The 15900-nt window shown below is 46.7% G+C and overlaps 1 protein-coding gene across 4 annotated transcripts in view; it reads left to right on the top strand.

Annotated features, from left to right (window-relative positions):
* Window positions 1-15850, top strand: part of RHOBTB2 (Rho related BTB domain containing 2) — a 34127-nt gene extending 18277 nt beyond the window's left edge. For all 4 annotated transcript variants that reach the window (XM_035139518.2, XM_060268356.1, XM_060268357.1 and 1 more), the window contains 9 exons: window positions 4207-4408; window positions 5376-5479; window positions 7016-7201; window positions 8251-9263; window positions 10733-10851; window positions 12039-12189; window positions 13249-13337; window positions 13996-14101; window positions 14569-15850. In XM_035139518.2, the coding sequence (XP_034995409.2) occupies window positions 4207-4408; window positions 5376-5479; window positions 7016-7201; window positions 8251-9263; window positions 10733-10851; window positions 12039-12189; window positions 13249-13337; window positions 13996-14101; window positions 14569-14801 (2203 nt within the window). In that variant the 3' untranslated portion in view covers window positions 14802-15850. The remainder of the gene's footprint in view (window positions 1-4206; window positions 4409-5375; window positions 5480-7015; window positions 7202-8250; window positions 9264-10732; window positions 10852-12038; window positions 12190-13248; window positions 13338-13995; window positions 14102-14568) is intronic.
* Window positions 15851-15900: the final 50 nt, after the last annotated feature.

Genomic DNA, 15900 nt, shown 5'->3' with positions numbered 1-15900 from the left:
TTGCATTAAGGAAGTTAATCAAATATGTCAGGCCACAGTTACCTCTCCAGCTCCCCATATTAGCTCATCTACATGAGATGGCAGCAGATAACAGCAACTTTGTTCAATCCATGTGCATCAAAGACCCTCAGCTATGTGCCAGGCATTAGGACTGCATACAAACCATACATTTATAAAGCATGTTTCCTCTCTTTATCACAAAAAAGAATAATGGGAATCATGTTTGTTAAGGGTCCTTGGGGGGCAGAATTTATGTTTGGGGGGCAGAATTGAGCTTTTTGTGATGCAATTGGTCAGTTAGTTAAGCCCCCCTAAAGCAAGTAAAGAAATAAAAATGCTTAAAAATGCCATTGCCTGAGCCCAAACCGGAGACACGTTCCTGGTCAAAGATGACACACACAACCTGGCCGTCACATGGCCTCCCAGAGGGCCACAGTTGGGCTTCGTGTCCTGGAGGCTCGGACTTGCACTGACCTCTCCCCACCCTCAGCCTCCCACCCACTTCTCCTTTCCCACCCTGCCACCTGAGAGGGCCAGAGCAGCCCTGTTTATAGCATATACGAAGGTGGGATACAACACAATTGGTAGCCAGAGCAGTGGGATCCGCTACAGATGGCTCCACCACCTCTCCCCATGTGGAAAGGAAACGATGTTATAATTATGTGACCAGAAATGTCAGAATCATGGAATAGTAATGTTGGAAGGGACCATGAGGGTCATCTCGTCCAACCCCCTGCAATACACGAATCTTTTTGCCCAAAGTGGGACTTGAACCCACAACCCCGAGATTAAGAAATATCCCCAAAAGGTAATGCCATGATTTTAAAACATATTTCCACTGATCAGGTTGTTGGGGTGGAGCTTGTTGCAGTATGGCTTGGAATTGATGAAACTGGGCTGTACAATCCAAGCCTTTCCAAAGGCTTTTAACTGCCAGGCACCTTAGGTAGAAGACTCACAGGCTTCTGCATGCAGGATCTGATTCTCAGCCAAGGGGAGTTGGCAGCACCCCAGTAAAACGAACAGCCACTCTGATTTATGCAGGCTGGGATTGCTGAGTGGTGGTGCTCAGCCTTTCTCTGCAGAAACCTGCTATGCACTTCACCTCCAAAGTCCCACTGATGCAATGGAGGTTGAAGGATGACCAGTGCTGGTACTGCTTAGCCTTTCCTTAAGAACTTTTTGCGTTGTAAATGGGAGGAAAGTACACTGAAAAATCCTCTTTGTACTTTTAGGATAGATGAAGCTGCACCTCTTTAATGTGGATTTTTGTTGTCATGGCTGTTTATTGGGGTTTTCTTTCTTTCTTTCTTTGCATTTACACCTCACCTTTCCATCAAAGAGCTCAAGGTGCTCCACCTTCTCCATTCTATCCTCACAACACCCCTGCTAGGTAGGTTAGGTTATGATACTTTGACTGGCCCAAGGTCACCCAGTGAATTTCATAGCTGAATCAGGTTTGAACCTGGTCCTTTAGCCTAACACTCTAAACACTACACTGTACTGGCTCTTTGTGCCCCCCCTTCGTTTTCACTTCTGTACCAACATAATATTGAAAACACACCAAGAAACTTACTGCATTTGAGGAGAGCACCTCCTCCTCATGTCAGTGTTTTAAATACCCCATCCTGAGCTATGGTGTCGTAATACTGTTTTGAGTAACACACGGCTTCATTGCACATCTGGACTTCATGTCTGGCAAAATACTCTGCTGAGGATTCATGTTTCTAGTGACTACAAACTGGCTGTTTGGTTATGAGTTTTCAGGGTCTGTGTGTCCATACCTGCCCTCAAAGGTCTGTACAGTGGGACCTCGGGTTACAGGCGCTTCAGGTTACAGACTCTGCTAACCCAGAAATAGTACCTCGGGTTAAGAACTTCGCCTCAGGATGAGAACAGAAATCGCAGCGGGGCGGCAGAGGGAGGCCCCATTAGCTAAAGTGGTACCTCAGGTTAAGAACAGTTTCAGGTTAAGAACGGACCTCCAGAACAAATTAAGTTCTTAACCCGAGGTACCACTGTAGTTCAAAGCTTGAGTAACTGCTTGGCATGCAGAATGAGATACGTTCAGTTTTTGGCATCTCGAGGTAGGAATGGGGGAAACCTCTAAACCTCTGTTAGTCAGTGTTGACAATACTGCTCAACTTGGTATAAGGTAGCTTTCTATGTTCCTAAAGGATACTACTAAAGACCCAACCTTTCCCAAGGTGGTGTCCCTGCTTACAACAACCTGTGTTGGGTCATTCTGCTGTTCTATGATTATCCCCAGTTGGGATAGTCTTGCTGTGAACTTCCCTATCATAGAAAACAAGGAATGAAAAAGTCCAGATGGGAGCCCGAGTCTTGCTGCTTTGTTCTGCTTTTTGACTCTACTGGAAATGCCAGTTGTTGCAGCTTGGGCAGACAGGCAGGTGCTTGGCTGCTCTGCAGTTGCCCTGCTATGCCCCAAAGGCTGCTTCTATTATGCAAGTGCATGCACATACTGTGTGTGTGTGTGTGTGTGTGTGTGTGAGAGAGAGAGAGAGAGAGAGAGAGAGAGAGAGAGAGAGAGAGAGTTTCCTTAGCCATTGCTGGAAAGGGAGGGACGGGTGGGTGGGTGGGTGGAGGAATCAGAGAAGGCAGAGGCAGCTAGAATCAAATTGGCAGGGCATGTGGTCTTATCTGAGGCTAAGGATGCATGCTTCAGAGAGATTACATTTTAAAGGGACCCTGCTTTGGATGGAGAGGCGGAGAGAGCTGCCTGGACTCCATGCCTCTCATGAAGGCTCTTGTTTGTTGCTCCATGGGTTCAGTGTGGTTTGCGTCAGTCTGGAGGAAGGCAGCTGTCCAAGTCTTCTGCATCTTGGGAGGCTTGTCATGGGGTGGGGTGGGGGAGATCCCTTCTTGTTTGTGAGGGACAACCAGGTTGGGGAGCTGGTGCTTGGGGCAAAACTCCCTGCTAGAGGCGATTATTCTGGGCACATTTTTGGAGCAGGCCATTCTGTTCAGCTGATGTCTGGAAGGACACAGATTCGGACAATGTGGGAATCCTGCTGAATTGGATTTGGGTGAGGTGAGCTTGGCAGAGAAGACCAGGGTTGCTTGTTTTGTACCAGTCAGTCTCTACCAGGCCAAAGTGAATTGCCAGAATGGCCAGGTGGTCCAATTGTCTCTGCTCACCCTCCTGCCATCAGAAACCAGAAGAATTCAGGGCTGCACACTCGATTACCTACATCCCATGTGCATTAAAAATAAAATATCCAGTAGGTGTTGTGTCTCAGACATCAAATTTTAATATATGTACTTGTTTGACTCTGAGTTAATTTATTTCCTTGTTTCCTTGTGCTATTTCATATTCATAAACTTTTGTTTTGTGTTGGTTGATTGGACGACATAAACAAATCTAAAAAATTTATTTTGCTCTGAACTCCAATTTCTGCTTTAGTAAATTTTGCCCATGGCAAGATTGGAGGATAAGGCTGTCGATGTCTCCTATCCACGATGCCTCCGCAGTCAGAGGCAGTACTGTTTCCGAATGCCAGTTGTTGCTAGGAAGTCCAGAAGGGGAGAGGGCTCTTGTGCTCAGATCCTGTTTGACTGTTTCGCACAGGCATATTGGTGGGCCACTGTCAGAACAGGATTGACTAGATGGCCTGATCCAGAAGGCTCCCTCCCTCCCTGGGGTGCTGCTTGTTTTGGACTTTATAGCCTTTTGTGGAATCTGCTCTTGCTGCAATGTTTTCTCAGTGTGGAATTATTCTGTTTATGAATTGGTATGGAGCAAGGGAGCGCAGAACAAAGCACAGCCCTGCAAACCATTGTGAAACAGTGAGTTGGTAAGGTTGCTACTGCTGGGTAGTCTTTGTTGGAGTGTGGGAACAGTCAGGAACATGGCATTCCTGTGGGGAGCAGAAAACAGGACATTTGGCCTGAGAAAGAACCCAAACCATGTAAGGATTTCAGAGTCTGGGGGTAATTCCTTGCTATTTTGGGGGGGTTCTCTGCCATAATCAATCTGCTTTCTTCAGAGTTAGATATAATGCAATAAGGAAAGTGAGAGGAAAATGCACTGGAAAGTGTGGGAAAACTATTGCTTGATGTAATATCACATTTGCAAAGTTGTACCGTCTCATCCTAGACTCTGCAAACAAATCAAATAAATAAACTGTTTGTCCGGAAGTGACCTAATGCCCTTTCTTCTGTTTTTTTCTGTGTTTCTTGCTACAGGTCCCAATTAATGGATTCTGACATGGATTATGAAAGGCCAAACGTAGAAACTATCAAGTGTGTTGTGGTTGGGGACAACGCAGTGGGCAAGACCAGGCTCATTTGTGCCCGTGCTTGTAATGCCACACTGACTCAGTACCAGCTTCTTGCTACCCATGTGCCCACAGTCTGGGCCATTGACCAGTATCGTGTTTGCCAGGAGGTGAGTGGTATCTTTGTCAATGGATAAATCACCTGGAAGTCTCACTGGTGGAAAATCAATACCTGGGCTTATAGGTGACACAAAAAACTGCTTTATACTGAGCCAGACCAACAATCCATCTAGCTCAGTATTGTCTACACTGACTGGCAGTGGCTCTCCGGGGTTTCTCCTAACCCTCCCTAGAGATGCCAGGAATGGAACCTTGAACTTTCTGCATGCAAAGCAATGCAAAGCAAAGTTCAACCATTGAGCCACGACCCTTTCCCACCTCCTCACTTTTATCTGGTTAATCCTGGGTTTGAGGAGAATCAGATTCCCTCCAGTGATCAACAGTAATTCTGGGCAAAACATTTTCTCCTGCTCTGTTTTTCTGTGAGGAAAATTTCCATTTTGAAAATAATAATAATCATAATCATAATAATAATCATAAAATGAATTGACTCAAGTAATGGATACAGTGCTAATCAAATTGGGCAGCTTCAAAGTTGAGGTCTCCCCCCCCCCAAAAAAAATTCTGACCCTACAGAGCATGTGTATATATATAATAAACAGAAATGTATAGCTCTTTTTTGACATGCTAAAGTTAGTAAGCCTTCATTTTTCCATCTGAAATTTAAACAATGTAATTGTTTAAATGCCTGTGATCGAATAGTTGTGTCCATACTGTGAGAGTGCAAGCCTATTTAGAAGTAAGTCTCATTGCTTTTAGTAAGCTTACTCCCAGGTAACTTCTGATCGGCAAGCCCTAGGCTCAGTGGTTTAACCCACAGCGCCACCCGCTGTGCTCCCAATCAAATTAAATAATTGAAAAGATTTTGGGTGTGGGTGTGAAATGTTGAGAAAAAATATTCAGCCTTTTCCTGAAATCCTGCATCACTGATTATCAGACTGAAAAGCTACTGGACATTGCAGCCCTCCTAGTCCTTTCTATTCATTTGAAGTATGTCATCTTTTTGCCTTCTCTCAGGTATTGGAGCGCTCTCGAGATGTGGTAGATGATGTTAGCGTGTCCTTGAGGCTTTGGGATACCTTTGGAGACCATCACAAGGACAGGCGCTTTGCTTATGGAAGGTCAGTATTGATCTGGTGCAGTGCTAATGGTGAACATGGAACAAACATTCAGTCTTGGCTTAGAAGCTCACTGGGTGGTCAAGTGGAAACAAACATGTCTCAGTCTGGTCTATCTTGCAGGATGGTTGTGTCCTGCAAAGGATCCAGTTTACCCCTCCTCGAGGGGTGTCCTTCATTGGACCCTTTGTACCTTTTCCCATGTGGTTGTCATTCATTGCTGTGAGAAAAGCTTTGTGTTTGTTGTGATGAGACAAAACCTGCTCCCACTCCTCACTTATGCTTTAAAGACCTGGCAATCACTGACAGAAATACTTCAGGGTTGAGATGGGATGTGTAATGTGCAAGGGAAACAAAAGGGGAAGCCAGGCCTGACCTCTGACCTGATGGATATGTAAAGTGAGCAACAAGATGCTTGAAATCCATTAAACAAAATTAAAACAATAATCTAAACAAGTGAAACACAAACATAATCCATCAACAGGAACACCAGTGCTAAGGAGTGGAGAGCTCAGCCCAAGGTCTCAACTCTACTTAGAGATAAGAAGAATTATAATCACACAAAGGCCTTCAGAGCAAATGTCAAGTGGCCTTTGCAAAGTGTTGCAAGTTAGAAATGATAGAGCAGGCTGACCCTCCCAAGGAAAAGATTTCCCGTGGCTTTGGTGCCAAGAAACCATACCCTATATTCCAGGCAGTTAGGGGACCTGGAACAGGGTGTTGGAGGAAGATCTTAATATGAGGATAGATTGATATAGCAGGCGATTTCATATTGTACTCCACTGGTGGGGTGTGGAATGTCCTAGCAATATACCAGCCCTCCCTCAAAATAGACACTGTGTGTTAATATAGTAGCAGGCATCTCAGATGGAACAAGGGCAAGAGGGGTGGTTACCAAGCCTAAAATATACATAAAAGCCCACTCTTAGGGTTTTACTATCATGGAGCATTTAACCAAGAAATGGAACCCAAGTAGACATATGCAGATGAAGTGGTGGGGGCTATGCAAATAGGACCAGGCACACTTTTTCAGTGACTCCAACCAAGTTATCTGGGACAGAGTAAATGCCCTTTTATCTGAGACAACCCCTTGCCATAAACACGGGGGGGGGGGCTGTTGCAACAGGAAGCAGCTTTAGCCCTTGCCCCAATGTTCTCCCCACATTCCTCCCTTAATTTGCTGATACTTAAATTAATGCTTGCCATACACTCTTATGAGAACACATCGAATTCTCCATTGGGGGTGGGCAATGTACCACTATGGTGGTTGTGGTAACAATGAGCACAGAGTACACATAGACCCATTACAAACACACACACACACACACAGAGAGAGAGAGAGAGAGAGAGAGAAACACTTGCAAGGACAGCACTGGATTTGCACCAAAACTTTGGGGAAAGTTGGGGTGTGCATTACACTTGGAGGGACTGGGTGTCATCCTGCAGAGTGCATGCTTGCACCAAGAGGTGCTGACTAATGTAGAGAGGGCTTGCAGAGACCAAAGTGATAACTAACTCTTGCCTCCTCTCTGTCCACAGATCTGACGTTGTAGTATTATGCTTCTCCATTGCTAACCCCAACTCCTTACACCATGTGAAGACCATGTGGTACCCAGAGATCAAGCACTTCTGCCCCCGAGCTCCTGTCATCCTTGTAGGCTGCCAGCTTGACCTTCGCTATGCTGACCTGGAAGCAGTAAATCGAGCTAGGCGACCTTTAGCCAGGTAGAAAATAACCCAAGGGCGGCTTTGGTGGGCTGGGGAAGCTAAACTGTGGTTGGGCATCACAGGTACCATGTTTCATAGATGACAGGACAGGAAGTTTGTGGCATTCCCAGGCTAGAGCTAGAGCATGAAGACTCATGCACTTGCCTATGGCACAATGTCAGGTCTGTCCTCCAGTGCTGCACTGTTACCTGCTCCCTGGCTCAGTAACCCAGAAGACAAAGGTGGGGGTGCTAGGTTTAGATTTGACTTGTGGCATCGTTGTCAGAAAGGTTCTTCCTCCTCAGTCTTGTTGTTGCGCTTGTAGAGCCCAGCAGGGAGGAGGAGGGTGGGGAAAACTAGAATTGGTTCCACCTGTCATTGGCTCCCTGTCTTCTGCCCTAACAGTCCCAATGGACACCAGTGAACGCTGTAGTTAAGCAGCACAAGCATATTGAATAGTAGTCCCTGGTTGAAGGAGAAAGGCAATATGTGCAGGGATCTAGTGTGTATCGAACCTTCTAGTCTACAAATCTTCAGCTTCTGCAGCTTCCTGCTCCGTCTACATTGTGGGCAGGGACAATTGGGCAACTAGTGCAGACTGTTCCCTGGATGGCCCCACACCTGTGTTGTTGTTTTTAAATAATACTTCCCATGCTTCCAATTTAGCTCCCTTGGCTAGGAGAGAAAGCTCCCTTGGCTAGGGCCGTGGGACACATTCTGAGAGTATGGAGCAGGCATCCCCAAACTTTGGCCCTCCAGATGTTTTGGACTACAGTTCCCATCATCCCTGACCACTGGTCCTCTTAGCTAGGGATCGTGGGAGTTGTAGGCCAAAACATCTGGAGGGCTGCAGTTTGGGGATGCCTGGTATGGAGAGTAGAAAACTGCAAAAATAAGAGAGGAAAGGCAGTAGAGGCAAAGGCAGGTACAGCCAGATAATGGGGATCCACACCTGATAGTTTTCTCCTTGTGAATTGCCACTTTTCTACCTTACGCTGATTTACCTCTGTCATTTTGGCCTTGGATAACTAGTTTTCCTCTTCCTGGTTCCCCCCCTCTCTCTCCAGACCGATCAAACCAAATGAAATTCTCCCTCCAGAGAAGGGGCGAGAGGTGGCCAAAGAGCTGGGGATTCCTTATTATGAGACCAGCGTCGTGGCCCAATTTGGCATTAAGGATGTCTTCGACAATGCCATCCGAGCTGCCCTCATCTCCCGCCGGCATCTCCAGTTCTGGAAGTCTCACCTGCGTAATGTCCAGAGGCCATTGCTCCAGGCCCCTTTCCTGCCCCCCAAGCCACCCCCACCCATCATCCTTGTTCCTGACCCTCCTTCCAACAACGAGGAGCGTCCAGCCAACCTGCTGGAGGACCCCTTGTGTGCGGATGTCATCCTGGTGTTGCAAGAGAGAATCAAAATCTACGCGCATAAGATCTACCTCTCCACCTCCTCCTCTAAGTTCTATGACTTGTTCTTGATGGACCTGAGTGAGGAGAGCCAGCAGAGGATGGCAGGAAGCGGCACCGGGGCTGGTGTTGCTGAGCGGACCCTCCATCAGGAAGAGAGGCATCACCATGGCCGGGAATTCCTTCTGAGAGCTGCTAGTTTTGATATCTGTGAGAGTGCTGAGGAAGCTGGCTCCGGCCAGCAAAAACCGTGCCTTAGAGCCTCCACCAGCGATGGGATATTGCGGGGCAAGAACTATGGGGAACGAGGGCTGAAACGGGGGCGGATCCTCTCCTCTTGGAGCCGTGCCTTTGTCAGCATCCAGGAGGAGATGGCAGATGACCCCATGACGTACAAGCCCCGACTTATGGTGGTGGTGAAGATGGACCCTTCCATCCAACTGGGGCCCTTCAGGGCTGTGCTCAAATATCTGTACACAGGAGAGCTGGACGAGAATGAGAGGGACCTGATGCATATTGCCCACATTGCTGAGCTGCTAGAAGTCTTTGACCTCAGGATGATGGTGGCCAACATCCTGAACAATGAGGCATTCATGAATCAGGAGATCACCAAAGCCTTCCACGTCAGGAGAACCAACCGGGTTAAGGAGTGTCTGGCCAAGGGGACTTTTTCCGGTACGCTCTAGAGCACTGGGTAGCCATGTAGGACATGGCGATTGGGACCAATGTCATTTGAGTTCCAGGATGCAGGGGGCTCAAATGAATTTTGGTGATGGGCTAAAGTAACAGGGTGGGACAGGACATTGTTCTCACCCTGGTTTAAGTGTTGCATTGGAAGCCCTTTAGGAGCCACCTTCACTAGGAAGAATGAGTTAGTAGAATTTTTGATTGCACTACTTCAGATGTTTCTGGGTGTCCAAGTTGGTTTTTTTTTTAGTGTTCTGCCTTGTACCGTATTTTTTGCTCCAACACACAGTTTTTTCCTCCTCAAGGGTAAGAAGAAATCTCTGTGCGTGTGCAATGGATTCAAACTACAAGAAAGAAAATTCCACCTAAACATTAGGAAGAACTTCCTGACAGTAAGAGCTGTTCAACAGTGGAACTTGCTGCCAAGGAGTGTGGTGGAGTCTCCTTCTTTGGAAGTCTTTAAGCGGAGGCTTGACAGCCATCTGTCAGGAATGCTTTGATGGTGTTTCCTGCTTGGCAGGGGGTTGGACTGGATGGCCCTTGTGGTCTCTTCCAACTCTATGATTCTATATGGAACGAATGCCATGGCTCCGGCAGTGGGATCCCTCAGCTGCCGCTGCAGTCAGGAGCAGAGGGATGCCTCTGCCAGCTCTCAGCAGCTGATAGCCAAGCTGATCGGCAGGCCAGATAAGGGACACAACCGGTCAGTCGGTAGATGGGAAAGCCAGATAAGGGATGCTTGCAATAAAGGAGGCTGCCTGGGAGGGGGGAGGTAAAAGCATATGGATCCTCAGGATTTTTTGATTGGGTCACCCTAAATTCACCATCAGATCACATATCATGTCTGTGGCCACAGCATGAACCACAAAAATCATACATCCACTGTTTCATTCATCAGTAACTCAAATCAGTAACCCTGGTTGGGGCCAGGAGTGCCAACTGGGGAGCCCTGGTAAGCCCCACCCTGCATAATTGATCACATGATGCAATGCTCCTATGGGTGGGGTCCTCCAGATGGTGTTGGACTACAACTCCCATGCTTGCTGAGGTTGATTGTTTTTCAACATTGGCTCCCATCCCTATTTTGGCTTGTCAGGCTCCTAGAAAAAGATCAAATAGGTATAGAAATCCAGAACTCACAACTCAAAGCTGATCTGCACAATTACTTTGTAGATGGGGGAAATTGCTGTAGGTGACTTTATTCCTTTAGTATTATTGGGGGGGGTTATGTTCTTGTGGAAATTCTAGCTCTTAGCATCTCATTAGTTTTCTCTGAGTTCTATACAGTGCTACTCCTATTCAGAGTAGATCCACTGAAGTTAATGGCCATGACTAGCTTAGGTTGGGCCTACTCTGAGTAGAACTCCAGTTGGCTACAACCCCCTGTTACTCTGTGGTGATAAAGCCCAGTCCACAAACATAAAAACATTTGCTTATGCTTCTTTACTTGTTTGCAGATGTCACCTTTATGCTGGATGATGGTGCTATCAGTGCCCACAAGCCCTTGCTAATCTCCAGTTGTGACTGGATGGCTGCTATGTTTGGGGGTCCATTTGTGGAGAGCTCAACTCAAGAGGTAAGGCCACCGTGAGCATGAAAAGCTCCAGACTGAATGATCATCTCTCTAGTTTTCCAACTTAGACATAGCTCTAACTAATACTTGGATCCCATTTCCTACTGCGTGCAACTTTAGTTTTGGTCCACACTGTACCTGAGCAGATCTTTTGATGAGTAAATGTTTTCATTTCTTTCAGCTGCTGAGCTAAGATCCCTGGGGTTTGGGAGGGAGTAGAGTGCCTGCTTCTTGCTTTTTACACAGAACTCACAGCATCCAGGCTGAAGGGAAGAAAGGGGGAGATGGTAGGGAAGGGTTTTAGGGCAAGTGCCATTATGTGTGGTTTGGAGGGGAAGATCCTATATGTTTTATACAGTAATAAGGGACAGACTGGGGGCAGTACTCAGATTATAGGCTATCCAGCTCCCTGACCTTTTGTGGTTTTAAGAAGGCTTTGGGGACACAGTTTGGCTAAAAGGAGTCAAGACTTAGAGTTTTTTCTGAGGGCCTCCTACCTTTTCTCCCACAATTTGAGCAAGCTTCAAATAGGCAGAGGGGCATTGTATTGAAAGCCAACCCTATGATGAGGTGGCCATCTCAAGCAATAGATTTTAGGTGCCAGTAAAGGTGGCAGAGTGGGAGACAGCCAGGACCCACTAAGAAGTCATTTTATACAAGCTCCATGGAAATAAATGGAAGCTATGCAGATTATGTCCCATTTTAATGAGTGAGGAGGAGAAATACTGCTTGAATTTTCCAACTTCAGAAAGAAAATGCCATTGGCTAGCACTGTGGTCAGCACTTTGAAAAGGCCCTTTCCCTTCTGAAACCCTTGCAAACGGCAGATAAAAGACCCAATCTGTGCAAGACCAACTATTTTATGTCAACCTTGGAACAACATACAAAGGGACTTTTAGGACCCTGATTTGCCTATTGCATTTTCATATGGCAAATTCACACCCATTTACAAGAATACATAAATTTTGTAACCTGGGAACGGTGGTGCCCATGTATCTTTTTCACCAGAATGTAAACATTGTAAACCAGATGCAGAGAGGGAGCTAGTACCTTACTAGGTGTGCTGATGTGTGTGAAAAATATGCGACTTCCTAATTCCCTGCTGTATATTATTGACGAAGTAAAATGAGCACAAATCTCAGTGTGTTGTAAATTTAACCCCTCTTGTGTGCATGTCCTTGCTCTTACAGGTGGTGTTACCTTACACCAGCAAGAGTTGCATGAGGGCAGTGCTGGAGTACCTGTACACGGGGCAGTTTTCTTCCACATCAGACCTTGATTACATGAAGCTTATCATCCTTGCCAACCGCCTGTGTCTGCCACACCTAGTTGCACTGACAGGTAATATTGGGGAGCTGCAGGCACAGTTCTGACTCCATAGCTGTCATCAGGCACAATATGGAGCAATGGAGCTTGTGCCTTCTGCTTGACAGCGTGAAAGTACTGTGCTTTGATCCTTCTCCTCACCTTTTGGAGTGATGTTAGCTTCGTAAGGGGTAATGTCTTAGGTGTCACTCTATGATCTGGAGAACCTTCCCTGAAGGCGTTGATGGGATTATAGGGTTTGAGGCAAGCCATATAGTTTTCAGTGTTTAAAGCAGGCTTACTTGGGGATAGACAACCACCGGGTGACTTTCTGGCTGACCCATTGCTTGTCTTAGTCTGGCCAGCAGGTGGCACACTGTGCGCCTCTTCTGTCCTCTCTCAGGCCCCAGAATGAGGAGAGGCTGAGCTGGCAGAATGAACTGAGTATCAATTTGTGAATGCTCCATAGTTTTAAAAGTTTCCTTTTTAAACAAAAGTAGAGTGGGCTGACCTAGAACCTCTCCCATTGATTGATAAGCTCGATTTTTATTTGCAAGGTTTAAAACAAAAACAAAAACATTTTTAAAAATGGTAGACCCTACCTGACACTGAAGGGGTCTGTGTCTTAATCAGTGGTGTGGTGGGCTGCAGATGCTAAGCTCTGATGATGTTGTGGAGCATGTCAAGGGTGAGTCCAAACCCACTTAGCATTTATTGACAAACTGTGGCACCAAATACATAAGCAATTCACTACTGTCCACAAGATTGCTTTCCTCTGGAGTTGCCTATCTGATTTTTAAAATTTATTTTATGTAGGGGGGGGGTTCATGGGCCTGTAGAAAAGCAGGCCCATTTGCTTGTTAGAACAGGATTCAGTTTTAACAAAATACAAAGTGAATATGGATTTCTTTTCAAACTGGGCCATTTTTAAAAATAAAAAACCCACCACAGCAATAATGCTGTGTTAGAAAAGTTAGAATCCTGTTTCTTCCTTGCTTAAAAAGTGAAAGAAAAAGATTGGTCTTTATCTATTCTGCCCTGTTAGTGAGGAAGTCACACTGATGCACTCTGACCTCCTTGTGTTTGTTTTTACAGAACAGTTCACGGTGTCTGGTCTGATGGAAGCAACTCAGATGTTAGTGGATATTGATGGTGATGTCCTTGTGTTCCTGGAGCTGGCTCAGGTATAGTAAACGGCTTGGTCATAGTGAATCCATAGTAATTCCTGGAGGTCAGACTCATTGAACTCTGAGACTTGCTTCCCAATCAACTTGTACAGCAGTTGGCGCAAGGGGCCAAATCTGGCAGGTAGTCACCGGGGACTCACCTGTCAGTTACATGTCACATGACTGACAGGTGGGCAGGGTCCACACACACCCCACTCGCCTGCTTCAAAGAGTGCTTGCTCTTTGCAGCAGCTCAGCTTTTCCTTTAAGCAAGAGGGTAGGAGCAGCAGTGGCAGGTGTGGGAGTCCCCCCCCCACTGCACCCACCTCCCACTAAGGAAAGAAGTGCAATCATCTGATGAGCAGGGATTAAATTCCACTGCCTTGGCTGTGTGATCCTATTCCCTGCTGGGAACAGGGCACACAGCCAATGCAAGATTAAATCCTGTCCTTCTGCCCATCAGCTGGCGTTACCAGTGGTAGGTGTGTTTGGGGGCCTTGTGGGTCAAGCAGGAACCACTGGTGGGCCAGGATTGGCCCATATGCTGAAGGTTCCCTACCCATTCTGTACAGGATTGCACTGTTGGTAGCCCCAATCATTTCCTTCATACTGGCTAAATTACCCCATGGTGTTGTGCTGTGACTTATGCCAATATCTTATTTTTCCCCTCCCACAGTTCCATGGTGCCTACCAGCTGGCCGACTGGTGCCTCCATCACATCTGCACCAACTACAACAACATCTGCCGCAAATTTCCTCGAGAGATGAAAGCAATGTCAGCAGGTCAGCATGGAAGAATTATGAGTTGTGCATTGCCTTGGGTGTCCATGGGGAAAAGCAACAAATAAGATTTTTATAGCTGTTTCTTAAACATGCACAAGAGTATCAGTTTTCAGCTTAGAGCCAATTTGTAACCCTTGTAATCTCAGCAAAACCCAAAAAATCGAGGCCTGTTCCCATCCCATCCCTTCTAGTAGGATTCCTCATTGCAGTTGCTGATCCTCAGGGTTGGCTCCTGTCTGTGCCTCTCTTCCATTGAAAGCTGTTCCAACCCTTTCAGGTCAATGGCTCATGCCATCTCATTTTGCTGCAAATCAATTGCACATTGACAGTTCAGAGTTTTGTAAACCACCCACCTCTCCACAGATTGCTTTTCCCACAAACGTCAGCTGCATTTGTTTGCAATTCTGACTTTTCTTTTTTAACTGTAATAGCAGGCTTCTAAAGTTCCTTCCTTCCTCCCATTGCAGAGAACCAGGACTATTTTGAGAAGCATCGGTGGCCCCCCGTTTGGTACCTGAAGGAGGAGGACCACTATCAGAGGGCCAGGAAGGAGCGTGAAAAGGAAGACTACCTCCATCAGAAACGGCAGCCTAAGAGGAGGTGGCTCTTCTGGAATGCCTCCTCCCCCGCCCAGTCCCCTTCCTCATCAGCAGCCACAGCTTCATCTTCCTCTTCCTCCTCCTCCTCTGCTGTGGTCTGAGGGATGCGCTGCCCCTACACACACACACACTCCTCGATCTCTCTTGAGAGATGGGAGCCTGCCACCCTGGCCAACGTCCAGCTTGACAGGCTTAGAGAGGACACCACCAGCTAAAACCCTCAGTGGAGAAAACAAGCATGAATGTCCCTGGGAGGTTGGCAAGAACCTGTACAGGTGGAGCTCAGGGTCTGGAGCATCCTACATCTTCACCCAGAGCTCTCTCCATATGGTCCCAGTCCTTGCCTCAGTTAGTGTTGGTGCACAGCCATTGGAGGCTGCCCAGGTGAAATGTCAGGAAAGCCAGTTTTCTTTAGAAGAGGTTCACTCATCTAGGTGGACACACACCTCACGTTTACAGGAATGCAAGAGGTTTACTTTGAAAATCTGTTACGAGGAAAATTCAGCAGTTCATTGATTTAAGGAGGGTTCCTGCACCTTTGCAAAAATCAAAAAAGAAATAATTGGGTGTCTCACGCTGTCTGCCCCTCTGTACCATGTCATTTCAAGCTGCTGAAGACAGGCGCTGTGCCCCAGAATTTTCTGGGCTTTTCATGACAAGGTGATCATTTTTCTGTTGCACGTCCACCCCTGGGGCTTAGCTCTAGGATGTTTGCTAGCAGCAAGGCACAGGTCCTGGGAGCATTAAACAGCTGTAGACCCTCCTCATGAGAGGCAGGCCCTGCTAGAGGAGGCATAGGCCAACAGATGCTTCAGTTCTGCACTGAGACTGAATTGCAACAGGAAAAAAGTCCTACTGGAACACAGAACATGCCTGCTGTGGCTGGAAAGATACTGTTTTCTTTCTTTCTCTCATTGTTTGCACACTACAAGTTACCAGGTTGGCTAGCCCAATGAGAGCAAGTTAAGAAGGTTGGCAAGGGAGTCTCTTCCATCCTGGCCTGTGCTGGCCACGATGTTTGGGAATGTGCTGCTTCTGAAAGAATAGGAAACTCTCAACAGTTGACACTGTTTTTAACGAAGCAAACCAATACACCAACTTGGATTTTAGTGTGCAAGGTTGTGTTGTAATAAATGGTATTTTAAAAAGATGCTTGTGGCCTCTGTCTGTGATTTGAAGTGAAGGGTCATGCTCCTTTCT

Source organism: Zootoca vivipara, chromosome 15, assembly GCF_963506605.1.
Source record: "Zootoca vivipara chromosome 15, rZooViv1.1, whole genome shotgun sequence".
NCBI classification, from domain to species: Eukaryota; Metazoa; Chordata; class Lepidosauria; order Squamata; family Lacertidae; genus Zootoca; species Zootoca vivipara.
This window is presented reverse-complemented; position numbering and strand designations above follow the sequence as displayed.